This window comes from Triticum dicoccoides, chromosome 7A (assembly GCF_002162155.2).
Source record: "Triticum dicoccoides isolate Atlit2015 ecotype Zavitan chromosome 7A, WEW_v2.0, whole genome shotgun sequence".
In the NCBI taxonomy this organism is placed as follows: Eukaryota; Viridiplantae; Streptophyta; class Magnoliopsida; order Poales; family Poaceae; genus Triticum; species Triticum dicoccoides.
The window spans coordinates 230,352,217-230,366,486 of record NC_041392.1 but is presented as its reverse complement, the minus strand read 5'-3'; the positions used below and the strand labels follow the sequence as shown (position 1 = coordinate 230,366,486).

The 14,270-nt window shown below is 44.2% G+C and overlaps 1 protein-coding gene across 1 annotated transcript; it reads left to right on the top strand.

The window, feature by feature from the left end:
• The first annotated feature begins 10,711 nt into the window (after window positions 1-10,711).
• LOC119329942 (tonoplast dicarboxylate transporter-like) lies at window positions 10,712-13,467 on the top strand. The gene is made up of 6 exons (XM_037603045.1): window positions 10,712-11,340; window positions 11,422-11,920; window positions 12,118-12,161; window positions 12,300-12,395; window positions 12,492-13,002; window positions 13,108-13,467. The coding sequence occupies exons 1-6, from the start codon at window positions 10,891-10,893 to the stop codon at window positions 13,143-13,145; spliced, it is 1,638 nt and encodes a 545-aa protein (XP_037458942.1). The 5' UTR covers window positions 10,712-10,890; the 3' UTR covers window positions 13,146-13,467.
• The last annotated feature ends 803 nt before the right edge of the window (window positions 13,468-14,270 follow it).

Below are 14,270 nucleotides of genomic sequence, written 5' to 3'. Positions count from 1 at the left end.
TAAATCCCATTTGAATTCGATAGTCTTCATCATAAAAGAGCCAGCACAAGAAGTATCGAGAATGGTGCGATTGTTATCAGAAAGCCGAGCATATAAATTTTGAATAATCATCTCTCTTGAGAGCTCATGATTGGGGCATGAATATAACATTGATTTAAGCCTCCCCCAAGCTTGAGCGAAGCTTTCCCTTTCACGAGGCCAAAAATTATATATATAATTGCGATCACGATGAACAAGATGCATAGGATAAAACTTCTGATAAAATTCCAATTTCAATCGTTTGTAGTTCAATGACCCCGTATCATCACATAGCCTATACCATGTCAATGCATCTCCCTTCAAAGATAAAGGGAAGACCTTCTTCTTAACAACATCTCCGGGTACACCTGCAAGCTTAAATAATCCACAAACTTCATCCACATATATTAGGTGCTCATCAGGATGTAATGTTCCATCTCCTGCAAAAGGATTAGCTAGCAGTTTTTCTATCACACCCGAAGGAATTTCAAAGCAGACATTTTCATTTTCAGTAGGTTCAGTAGGTTGAGGAGCAACTCTTTGCTCTACTGGTCGGGGTGAAGATACCCCGAACAAGCCCCTCAGAGGATTACTTTCCATGGTAACAAGTGGCAGTAAATTTCAGCACACTATATAAATTTTCCTTACCAAATTCCACCTACCAAAGGCACTTCACTCCTCGGCAACAGTGCCAGAAAAGAGTCTTGATGACCCACAAGTATAGGGGATCTATCGTAGTCCTTTCAATAAGTAAGAGTGTCGAACCCAACGAGGAGCAGAAGGAAATGATAAGCGGTTTCCAGCAAGGTATTCTCTGCAAGTACTGAAATAAGTGGTAAGAGATAGATTTGTGATGGGATAATTTGTAATGAGCAACAAGTAACAAAAGTAAATAAAGTGCAACAAGGTGGCCCAATCCTTTTTGTAGCAAAGGACAAGCCTGGACAATATATAGAGAAAAGCGCTCCCGAGGACACATGGGAATATCGTCAAGATAGTTTTCATCACGTTCATATGATTTGCGTTCGGTACTTTGATAATTTGGTATGTGGGTGGACCGGTGCTTGGGTACTGTCCTTACTTGGACAAGCATCCCACGTATGATTAACCTCTATTGCAAGCATCCGCAACTACAACAAAAGTATTAAGGTAAACCTAACCATAGCATGAAACATATGGATCCAAATCAGCCCCTTACGAAGCAATGCATAAACTAGGGTTTAAGCTTCTGTCACTCTAGCAACCCATCATCTACTTATTACTTCCCAATGCCTTACTCTAGGCCCAAATAATGGTGAAGTGTCATGTAGTCGATGTTCACATAACACCACTAGAGGAGAGACAACATACATCTCATCAAAAATCAAACGAATACCAAATTCACATGACTACTAATAGCAAGACTTCTCCCATGTCCTCAGGAACAAACGTAACTACTCACAAAGCATAATCATGTTCATAATCAGAGGGGTATTAATATGCATATAGGATCTGAACATATGATCTTCCACCAAATAAACCAACTAGCATCAACTACAAGGAGTAATTAACACTACTAGCAACCTACTAGTACCAATCCCGGACTTGGAGAGAAGAATTGGATACAAGAGATGAACTGGGGTTTTGAGAGGAGATGGTGATGATGAAGATGTTGATGGAGATTGCCCTCTCCCGATGAGAGGAGCATTGGTGATGATGATGGCGATGATTTCCCCCTCCCGGTGGGAAGTTTCCCCGACAAAATAGCTCTGCCAGAGCCCTAGATTGGATCCGCCAAGGTTCCGCCTCATGGCGGCGGAGTTTCGTCCGAGGAGATGGCTTATGATTTTTTCTCATCGAAATACTCCATATAACAGAAGATGGCCATCAGAGGGCCACCAGGGGGCCCACGAGGTAGGGGGCGCGCCCCCCACCCTCGTGGGCAGGGTGTGGCCCCCCTGGTGAACTTCTTGCGCTCAATATTTTTTATATATTCTGAAAACGTCTTCCATAAAGTTCCAGGACTTTTGGAGCTGTGCAGAATAGGTCTTTAATATTTGCTCCTTTTTCAGCCCAGAATCCCAACTGCCGGCATTCTCCCTTTTTATGTAAACCTTGTAAAATAAGAGAGAATAGGCATAAGTATTGTGACATAATGTGTAATAACAGCCCATAATGCAATAAATATCGATATAAAAGCATGATGCAAAATGGACGTATCAAGGGGGCACCTAGAAGACACAAGTTTCTCTTAACCGTGTGCGGTGCCCCCTCCATAGATTACACCTCAGATTATATAGTCGTGGTGCTTAGGCGAAGCCCTACGCGGATCACATCAACAACATCGTCACCACGCCGTCGTGCTGACGGAACTCTCCCTCGAGCATCTGCTGGATCAAGAGCTCATGGAACGTCATCATGCTGAATATGTGCTGAACACGGAGGTGTCATACGTTCATTACTTGGATCGGTTGGATCGTGAAGACGTTCGACTACATCAACCGCGTTACTAAGGCCCTGTTTGGTTCGGCTGTGGATTTCTAAAAGAAGCTGTGAAAAATCTGTTGTGGAAAAACAGTTGTGGAAAATCTGATGTAAAACAGATGTAGGTCATTTGGCAAACCAGCTGATATAGCTTTTTCAGATTTTGGCCCGCATCGGAATCAGATTTTGGAAAGCACGTCCTGGGCTGCTTTCGCTTTTGGTTCAGATTTTGACAGCGGATTTCTGGAATCGGATTCTGCTGGGTTCGCCCTTTGGTTCAGATTCTGCTGCGCGGCAGCAGAATCCGTCGATAAAAGCTAAACCAAACAGGGCCTAAACGCTTCCGCTTTCGGTCTACGAGGGTACGTAGACACACAATCCCCTCTCCTTGCTATGCATCTCCTAGATAGATCTTGTGTGATCATAGGCAAAAAATTTGAAATACTGCGTTCCCCAATAGTTGGGACTCCACAGCTTTGTTGTATCTTCTGCTATATGGATTGAGGTAATAGTTTTTACGTTACTCTATACATGTGATTTACCTCTGTTATAAATCCTCGAGTACTGTGTGTGTGAGCATACCGATCCAGGGATGACACTTAAGCACAGAGACTTCGATCCATTCAGGTCGGGTCGCTACAGAAGAAGGCCTTGGCGAGTCTAAGCCTATGGACGAAAGCAGCAAGGGTGTGTGGAGCGACTGATGTTGTTATGTTATGCTCCAACTTCAAGTATAAAGAGGGAGGCTAACTTCTGACGAGCGAGCGGAGCGAGGCACGTCACCGGTAGGCTTGGACCGAAGCAGAGCATAGCAAGTCTGGAGTTAGCCCATGGGCCACCACCCCCGACAGGGACCGCGGTACGGATCAGTATTGACCTAGGTCGCCTATGTTATATATACCTCTTGTAAGCCACCGCACAGGATAAGTTGATCAATTGTAAATCCCCGGTGTGTGTAACCTCCCTGATATACTGAAGTTTGGCTAGCTGGCAACCGTAGTGTTGGAGGGGTTTTCCACTTTAAAATCTCATGTCCCCTGCTTGTTCTTCGTCGAGTTGATTTGCTTGTCGTATCTCTAACATATGCGGATGGGGTCGGCGGTTGAGGGAGGGTTGCCGAGCAGAGCAGTATGAGCAAGAAGCTCGAGAAGGTTCAGGTTTGCCTCTACATCCTCTCTCTCGCCCCACTTTGTCTCATTGACTAGGGCGTCGGTTGTAGGGGCACCACTTTGTCTCATCAATTATATAGCCTCTAGCAATGCGATTTGATCTAAAGTGGTCATTGAGGCCTTTGTATTCTTTGATTTGTAGATTGGATACAAATGGTTCAGCAAAGAGGGAGTGTGCAACCGCAACAGAGATAAGGCCATGGAGCAAGAGTGTGTGGCTAGGCTGTGCAAATTTTCTCCCTTGAGGTATGCCTCCATCTCATTGGGACAAGGATTGACTTGTCTGCCACAGTTTTGCTTCGTTCATGTGTTGCATATATAGTCCTGATTCCGTAAAAAGAGAATATGCAGTCCCATCAAATATGTTCAGTTTGGAGGGCCCGATGGTGGTAGCTATCATGTTGTGTCTGTTCCATGATTTCTTCAAATGGTTCAGGTGTAAATCTAAGGCCATTTGCTGCCTCCTTTTTCTAGGTCTACCTTATGCAGAAATTCTCTCATTGTTCTACTTCTATCTTACAGAAAGCAAGTATTTTCTGTTGATGAGCTTGTAGTGGGAGGAACTAGGAAAGAAGCACAAACGACAAGCTGCTAATATATCTGTAATAAATTTGGTATGTGAGTTTTTGCCATATTCCATGCTCTCTTGAATCTGGAATCAATAGGTGTGCATTTTAACTCACAAATTTCTTTTGATGTGTTGTAGCATATAGCAGAGGGGTATGGTACTTGTTGTTGACATAAAGTTGTCCGCCTTCAAGATTTTTACTTTCTGATTATGAAAGTTGAAGCATAGTTGTCAACGGGGTTATGGTAATTGTTGTTCACTTAATGAATATAAATTAATAAATTTCATAAAGATGGTTGCTGAGTGGTAAAATTATTATTGTTTCACATTGAAGCCAAGGTCAACCTATGTGTTTTTGCATGTTCATCCATTCTAATGCGGTCTTTTGTGTGGATATGTTGCATGTTTTTAATTGAAGTGGGCTATGATTCATGATGCTAGATGTTTCGTTTTACTTCCTCTATGTATTGGCATGCTGTTTATTTGTTTGCTGATGGTATTGATAAACCCGTGTTCAGCCGGGGCATTGTGCTTTGTTCGTCCTCGTGTTTGTCACCTATTCTTTACCATGGCTCCCCTTTGTTCCATATGGTCTAGGAACTGCAAGGTTGCTACTTATCGTGGCCAAGTTTTTTACACGCGTAGCTAAATCCAAAGTTGTTTCCGTATTCAGAATAATATGAACAAAATTTAGTGGAACACAAGTGTGCAGGCTGCCAATTTAGTGCTCAGGTGCATCCACTCTTGATTTGTAGTTCATTGCTTAATTTAGAATCTAGAAATGAAGTCTTCTTTGCTTATGGATTCTCCACTTTTTCAAGGGGAATTGTTTTCTAAGTACATGTGGAGACACTGATGTTTGACTTACAATGTTGTTTGACACATTGCTCTGCTTAAAGCTCTCACTGATGGATTTGCAGTATGCCTGAACTTGGACTCTGCCCAAACCAACAGAGTTGTGAATGAGCTCTGCTAGCTATGCTATATATATTTGACCATTTCTAGATTGTCTCAGCTCATGCCATGAGCTTGGGTAACGTGTCACTATAATGCGTAATGTCTATTACTTCGAAGCACATTCAACTCCCACAATCAGTAATCAACATGAAAACTTAAGAAACAAAAAGTTTGTTTGACAGAAATCAATGTTCAGGAAAGCATGAAGCATAAGCGAAGCGACAGGCTGACGCTTAGAGCAATGGGCTCTTAACCATTTTAAAAAATAGAACTACAGGTTTTGGAGGTTGTTGACCAATAATTAACCTGAGTAGACGATGCAAGACCTTGGGAAAGTTGGTCACATATTTCCTGAATGTGTATTGGCCTGTGTTGTCGCGATAGCATAGAGTGGCAGTGTGAGTAATCCTTAAGCGCTAATATTGGCTCTCAAGTTTCTCCTACATGTATATTCAGTTCTGAAACATGCACATACCAGAGGGAATCCATGGTAGAATAAACTGAGAACCAAAAATCTAAGCATCCTTTGAACCTACTAATGAACACTACCTGGGCACTATGCAAAGAGACAAAAGAAAAGGCATTAATAAATTTCTAGGTGTGCCAACTTTTAGTGTTATCCTTCATATGCCAATCTCTATACGCTCTAATTTAGCCAATACATACCAAATCATTTTAGTTTGACTTGTTTTAGTTTTGCATAAAGCAAGCAATTGACACAATGTTTGCCGCCGTATCTCGCTCATCGTCTTCTCTTTTTTCGGTAAGCTACCACGGCCACAACAACACGAACAAAACTATCCTTGGGCACATGAAAATACAAGAAAATACTGAACCTACTCTATAGTATAAGAGGGCTCAGTTATCACCTCAGCTCACCTGGGAAGCAACACTCTGGCAACATGTATGCCTTATTCTCCAAATATACAGATAGGAAAAGGCAAAGTTCAACAATGCCATAATAGTATTCATGGACATCACAAATCACTGGTCAGTGCAAAAACTATACAGAAAACAAAAAGGAACAAAACACAGACATATTTTTACACCTAAATGGAATTGTCAAATGCAGAAATAACATGTGTCCATTTTTCTCCAAATGAACAGATAGGAAAAAGGCAGGTGGAAGTGTTAGAGTGTAGCATTTTTGTAAGCATAATCTATATCCATTCCTATTGGGAACATACCCATGTAGGTTTTTGTAAGCATGATACTGTAGGAGCATACTATTAGGACTTATGTAGATTGGCGATTCTAGACATTGGCATGGGAATGGTCTGCATCCTATATATGGTCTTAGTGCGTTTTAAAAAAGCACGTGTTAGATAACTGTCAGCACAACGGTTTCTAACCAATAGAAAGTTACTCCCGTTGGTATATATGAGGCAATGTCTAATATTTTCTTAGAATAATGGTTTTATTAATTGGATAATTATCACTTTCACGATGCACCTACTTTCATAGATGTAAAATCTAGGACTCTCTATAATGTGCCTTCAATATCTATTCAACAGTTGAATAGCAAGATCAAATCATTCTCTTGAACTTATTATATCATGCTCTCTAACTCCTTGACATTTAATTCCAGTTAAAAAAATCTTGTTCATAGCAAAAAATATATTTTATAGAAAAATAGCCCTTTATTCTGTTTATTATCTCTGGCTACTTCTACTATAGTACTTGCTTAATACTGATGTTTGTTTTGTGATTGATCCAGGATATTTTGTGGCCCAAGTTCCCTACAGAATAATGCCCAGTCTAATTTCAACAGTGGGCATGACAACCTCAAACTTCTCTCTTCAATATTGAAGAAGTGGCTTACTCGGATCAATGGGCATGCACTTAGAAAAATAGGTAGAGAGTACGAGATATTCCTAGAGTAAATAAAGGGCATGGTGTGCTGATACATTAGATAGAAGCAAAATGTTATTTACTAAGCTCTTGTTGTTGTATCCTCAGACATTTTCTTCCACCTACCATACCCCAGTATTGAATATCTACTTTCCCACCATTGTACAGGAACTGATGTTACTATTTGTGCATACTCTTTGTCTTACGTGGGCTTTCTTTGAAAAAACACGCCTTTATATTACCCAAATAACATAACAAATTATGCATCCTCAAGTATAAATTTTAAGAGACGAGTCTTAATTTTTCATATAAATGGGTTATAATTTGTATGGATTCAAATCGGACTCTGTCATTTGGTGCACTAAATCTATGCATGCAGAGAAATCCGAGGTAATAGGAAGGGAGGAATCTCACCAGTTTCACAGCCGCGGAGTGTTCACTAGGTAGCATATGAGCCTTTCAAATACCCGTGCCTCCATATGTGCAAGAAGTTTTTCTTTTCATCCACATGCAAAATAAATTTTTAATAGAAACACGCCTGAAAAACCCTCCTTGGCAGGTTTATACATGTCGTAAAAATAAATTCTTTTTCATACATAAAACTCAGAATTCTTAGTGTGTGCATTTCCCAGAAATGAATACTAAAAAGATATCCTTCTTTCAATTTTTTTTACTAAAAAGATAAACATATTTACTACACAAGATGATTTAAACATGGGCTTTCTAGTACCAAAGAATGTGCATACGCATCCAGTTGTGAACAATAAAACACCATTTTTTTCTCCTACGGAAAATTAGAAACCAACTAAACATAGATTTAATTTAAATAGGGCTTTCTCCTACCAAACTAAAATGTGTATATACATCGTCTGCCCCTAAAGGAAACTAAATCATGCCTTCTTTTTTCATCGTGAGCATTTGACATCCACACCTAAACCAAAAAAATTCATCGCCGACTTGTGGTTTGTATGTTTGAAAATAGCTTCTAAACTAAGCTTGAAAATTCTTATGTGTAGTGAAATTGTATCTAACACTTTGTAATGAACAAATGAAACACGTTTCAAATAACTCTTAGTCTAAATCGACACATCGTGCCATTTGACATCATAATCATAAATGGTTGCTAAAGAGTTTGATTTGATAAAGTGGTTGCATCCGTTGTTTCAAGTCTGGACTATTCCTCCGTGCTAAAACTTAATTTAATTTTCAAAACACTTCGTGTTTGAAATGGACATTGTGCTATATGGCGTAATGGGCCATTTGTGTTACCATGCATGCCTAGAAATCTAAAATAATAGGAAAGGAGAAATATCACCAGTTGAGTATGCTTCTCCTGCCCAAAGAAGGAACCGAGAAAGAAAAGAAATACATAGGCACGATGGATGCAGGCATTGCCACTTCATATTCTAATCCGGACGGGCCACACGAAGAATTGTTCCTGGACCAGGCTAGGTCTCCGGACGGCCCACACAAAGAATTGCTCCTGGACCGGGCTAGGTAACATATGGGCCTTTCAAATACCTATGCCTCCATATGCACAACACGGAGAGTTTTTTTCGTGCACATGGAAAATAAAAGTTTAGTGCAAACACTGCTAAAATATACATCCTTAACTGGTGCATACATATTATGCAAACATGATTTTTTTTTCAAACTCAGATTTCTCAGCGCGATAACCATATTTTTCAACTAAAAATGCTTCCTTAGCTGGTCTATGCATGTTATAGAAATATGATTTGTTTTTTCAAACTCGGATTTCTCGGCGTGGTAAACATATTATCAATATAGTATGACTTAACACATGGGCTTTCTACTATCAATATCGAATATGTCCTCGCAAAATGAAACTATTTTCATTGAAAATATGGCTTTAGCGGATCTCTGCGCCATTTGACGCAATTGGCCAACTAGTATTTCAAAACAGGCGAAAGCCTGGAGACAATGTGTCAATTACATGAAGCTTGTAAGATGCACCAAGGTGCAAGGCCACAAGCAGCCTAGGGAGGAAAGAAAGGGAACAGGAGGAAGGGGAACGGAAATTAGGTTACAGCAGACCTATACAAGAATTAGCCATCAATCAAGTGAATCCAAGTTTACAGGTCATCCTTGTCTTGCTGCTTTCTAGCCATGTTGCTCCAAAGACGGATCATGTTCGCGGCATAAGACCTGATGGAAGACTCCATCCAACATTTAGAATTGAAAACACTATCATTCTGTGCATGCCACGGCGTGATGGCGCAAGCAAAAAAAAAGTAATGTTCCATTTACGCTTGAAAGCAAGCTGGTGAACAACATGCTCCACAAAATACATGATGTCAGGCGATAAGCATGCCAAAGGAGTGAGGAACACCTTGTTCCAAAGAGCAGGGGTTGTACGACAACGAAGCACCAAATGGTCAATAGACTCAGAACCAAATGGTCAATAGATTCAGAGGTCGGGCAAATATCACAGTCAGCATTTGGGGCAACCACCGACCAGCTTTTCCTGGCCATATTCTCTTTTGTATTGAGGCATCCCCAGAAGGCCAACCAAAGAAAAACCCTGTGCTTCAAAGGTATTAAGGAATTCCAGATCCAAAGCTCAAAGGCACAATTCACACCACGAAAGGTGAGCAGTCGTTAGAAATAGCTTGTGTTGACCTTATTACAGGTAACAGAGGGGGTGCGTGCATCTTTATGTGAGCTGACGGGAGCCATGGCCGCAATGAGCTGATTCAAGACCGGAAGTTCATCAACTGTCGTTTGGGAGAGGTTTGGGTGCAGTTGCACATCCCAAACGCCTTGGGAGAACTGGAATTGGATGGAACGGTACTGATTTCTAGCAAACGAATATAACATGGGAGCACAGGCCTTAACCTTCAACATCTAACCACTGATCATGCCAAAAGGAATCAAGAGCACCGGAACCAATCGAGCAATGAGAAGAAATAATGGAGGGAGATGCAGTCCTTGAAACCCTTCCACAAGGCCGTGTTTCTGCTGCTAGCACCATGGGATAGAGAATCTTTACAGTACTTGGATAGGTTTGAGTTGAATACATGAGAGAAGCATTGTCTGACGGTCTGGACGGACTTATCATCAACTATACATGAGAGAAGCGCTTATAGTCACGATGAACCTAGAATCTCGGTGTGATACTCGTGCTAGTGTGATTGCTTGTTATCCATGGATCTGGATCGATTGTGCGTCTCGGACTAATCAATCTAACACGACACACACGAATAATAGCCAGTGACGTGTTTTGCTCTGAATTTGTGGGTGGTCACGCGGTGATACGACATCCCTTTCAGCGAGTGACTTGGGCCCAGCCGAGCTTGTACTCCGTTGTAGGCCTAATTTGCTCGTTCGGACACGTGGTTTGAGCAGTGATAGGTAGTCCCGTAACACGTCCTGGTAACACAAATGTCAGGCCAGTACATGCATAGTTATCCCCCCCTCTTTGGAGGGGGTACACTGATTGGTTGCATGAATTGACGCCCACCCACCATTTGGGAGGTGGATCCAGATCGAGATCGTCGATGATGATGTCGTGACCATGCCCTATCAACCTCGTCGGGTCGGGTGCCTGTGGCGCGTATGGGGTGCTCACTTCACTGCCAAAAATATTTGTGCCATTCAGCGGTCGACAGTATCGTCACCTCCCGATTTCCTGGCCGTCGCGCCACCAGCTTCTCCACGCTGCCGTGGCCACCTGAACGATCGACCCCACCGTTCTCGCCATGCCCGGAACTAATCCGGTCGCCTAATCATCCACGGGGGATTTATCCTGGCCACTTGTCACGCCATTTCAAGCTTGGCCCTGCCTGCTATAAGGCCACACCGCAGACGACACGCACACGCCTCAGTAAAACGACGGCGAGGGCGATGGAGAAGCCAGCTCGCAGCTTCGGCGGGAGCTCGTCGGAGGACGCGGGGACGCCCCTGCTGCTGCCGGTGCACCGCGACGACGACGCCGCGACCACGGCGTCGTCGCGCCTGAGGGCTCTGCTCGCGCACAAGTACCCTGCGATCGCGTCGGGGCCCGTGGCGTGCGCGGCCATATGCGCGCTCGTGGACCTCGGCGGCGCGCACGGCGCGGCGCCGCGGAACATGCTGGGCGTGCTGGCGTGGGTGTTCCTGTGGTGGGCGACGGACGCCGTGCCCCTCGCCGTGGCGTCCATGGCGCCGCTCTTCCTGTTCCCGGCCTTGGGCATCTCCTCCGCCGACGCCGTCGCCAAGGCGTACATGGACGACGTCATCGCCCTCGTCCTCGGCAGCTTCATCCTCGCCCTCGCCATCGAGCGCTACCACATCCACCGCCGCCTCGCTCTCAATGTTAATAACCAACTTTTCCGACACGCACTCAGCTAGGAGTAGAATTCTTGACGCCTGAACTGATCAGCACGCATTGCGCAGATCACGCTGCGGTTCTGCGGGGACCCGGTGCGGCCGTCGCTGCTGCTGCTGGGGATCACCGGCACGACGGCGTTCGTCAGCATGTGGATCCACAACACGGCGTGCACGGTGATGATGATGCCTGTGGCGACGGGGATCCTGCAGCGGTTCCCGCGGGGCGGAGGCGCCGGCCAGGGGGAGGGGGAGGAGGAGCAGGAGGTGCGGCGCTTCTCCAAGGCGGTGGTGCTGGGCGTGGTGTACGCGTCGGCGGTGGGCGGGATGGCCACGCTGACGGGCACCGGAGTGAACATCATCCTGGTGGGGATGTGGTCGGCCTACTTCCCGGAGAAGGAGCCCATCACCTTCAGCTCGTGGATGAGCTTCGGCCTCCCGATGGCGCTGCTCATGTTCTTGGCGCTCTGGGTCACCCTCTGCTTCATGTACTGCTCCAACAACACCGGAAAGGCGCTCTCTGCCTACCTCGACGGAACCCACCTCAGAAGGGAGCTCAGCTTGTTAGGTACCTTTCCTTTCTTGTCTTCAGTAGCCATTTTTTATTCTCTCGCCTCATCTTCTTTCATTGTCCCTTTATAAAAGGCATATCCTCTCTCTAGTTGTTTGTCCAAGTTTCAGTTCCAGTAGTTTTAGCTCAAAACACAAATACATTGTCCAGGGCGATGCTTAGTTGTCTGATGGGGTTAGCCTCTTCTATGACAGGTCCAATGGCTTTCGCGGAGAAGATGGTCTTGGCTGTGTTTGGGGTAAATTCTACTACCAATCAGCTATTCTATGCCAATAGAAGTTTTAACTAGCAAAGAAGAGTGTGCTTTCTGCCACACAATGTGGACCTGCTACTTGGTCACAAGTCATTAACTCATCGAAATGGATAACCTTTGCAGGGTCTAATTGCGCTATGGATGACCAGGAACCTGACAGATGACATTCCTGGGTGGGGAGTTCTCTTCCACGATCAAGTTGGGGATGGAACAGTCACGGTAAGAGCACAAGATAATCATAAAGTTGCTGAGCTACTATACACAGTATGTATCACCTGATCTCATGGAGGAGCAAACAAATCGCTTGCGACGCAGATCATGATGGCCACGTTGCTGTTCATAATCCCGAGCGGGAAGAACGGGGGTGAGAAGCTCATGGACTGGAACAAGTGCAGGAAGATCCAGTGGAACATCGTGCTCCTCCTCGGCGCGGGCTTCGCCATCGCCGACGGCTTCAGGACCAGCGGCCTGACCGGCATCCTCTCGGACGGCCTCAGGTTCCTCGAGGGCGCGCCGACGCTGGTGATCGTGCCCGTGGCCTGCGTTTTCAGCGGGGTCATCACCGAGTTCATGTCCGACGACTCGACCACCACGCTGGTGCTGCCTCTGTTCGCTGAACTGGCCAAGTCCATCGAGGTGCACCCGGCGCTGCTTATGATCTCCGGCGCGGTCGGGGCCCAGCTGTCGTACTTGTTTCCCATCGGGTCGCCGTCGAATGTCGTCGGCTTCAGCACCGGCCACATCACCATCAAGGATCTGGTGGCCACTGGGCTGCCCCTCAAGGTCGTCGGAGTTGCAGCTCTGACGGTCTTGCTACCAACACTAGGTAATTAACAGCGCCTCCTGCACAAGCACCATGCCATCCATCGGTAACCAAGTGATGCCTTATTGCCCTCTCTTACATTTTTCTACTGTTAATTTGATCATGCAGGGTCAGTGATTTTTGGCATGGATAAAAGTCCTAGCTAGGGACATGGATCATGGATGCAAGTTGTGGAACCTTTCAACCATGGTCTGGCAGGATATTGAGGTTGAACATCAGTTTCAGCATGTCATGACTCATGACTGCACCTTGCCGCTGGTTCGGGATATGGTTTGTAACTTTGTATAGGATTAAGCAAACGGTTTTGTACAAGGTGTGTCTGTATAAATATATGTATTCGAAATATGTCCAATGTGATCATATTTTTGTATGGGCAACTGTGTCTATCAGGTAAGCTCCAATAATTCAGAGAACGGAAGAAATCCGAAAGCTAAGCTGATAGTAACAGTGGCAGCAATACATGAAGTATTCAGACAGTGCCATATTCAACCAAGACATTTTGCTTTCAAAACAATGGCTGCCACTTCTTCTTTTGAACTATGGCTGCCATTTGGTGTTGCGCTGGAGCCTAGAAGGGGAAATATACTCAATAGACTGGCCTTATCCACTCCACGCGCCAAACTGATTGTTCTTCACAGAATTTGTAATGAGATGCTTCAGAGATATTTGGATCTCAAATTGAATATATATAGGTGGTTCAAGAAAGAACGTTGTCAACCTACTGGTGGTGATAAGTGCACTCAACTATTTAGTGGTTCATTTTATAAACAGCTGTCCATCTCATATGGTGCCACTGATACACATTCTAGATTTTGACATCTGAAGACTGGAACCTCTTCTCCAAAGTAAACGCCTGTTGGATTTGGAAGCGCCAGGGAACACAATCATTAGGGGCGAAATTATACTTATCCATCATTTGAGTTAAGAACAGACAGGCCTTATCCACTCCACTTGGAGTAGCAGGTTGTTCTTCACAGAATATGTAATCAGATGCTTCAGAGATGTTGAATATCAACCAGAATATGTGGTGATTCAGGAAAGATGATAAACCTGACGTTGTCAATCTAACCTGTTGTAAGTACCATCAACTATTACTGGTTTGTTTTATACTCCCTCCATTCCTAAATATAAGTCTTTTTAGACATTCCAACAAGTGACTACATACGGAACAAAATGAATGAATCTATACTCTAAAATATGTCTACATACATCCGTATGTTATAGTCCATTTGAAATGTCTAAAAAGACTTATATTTAGGAAAGGAGGGAGT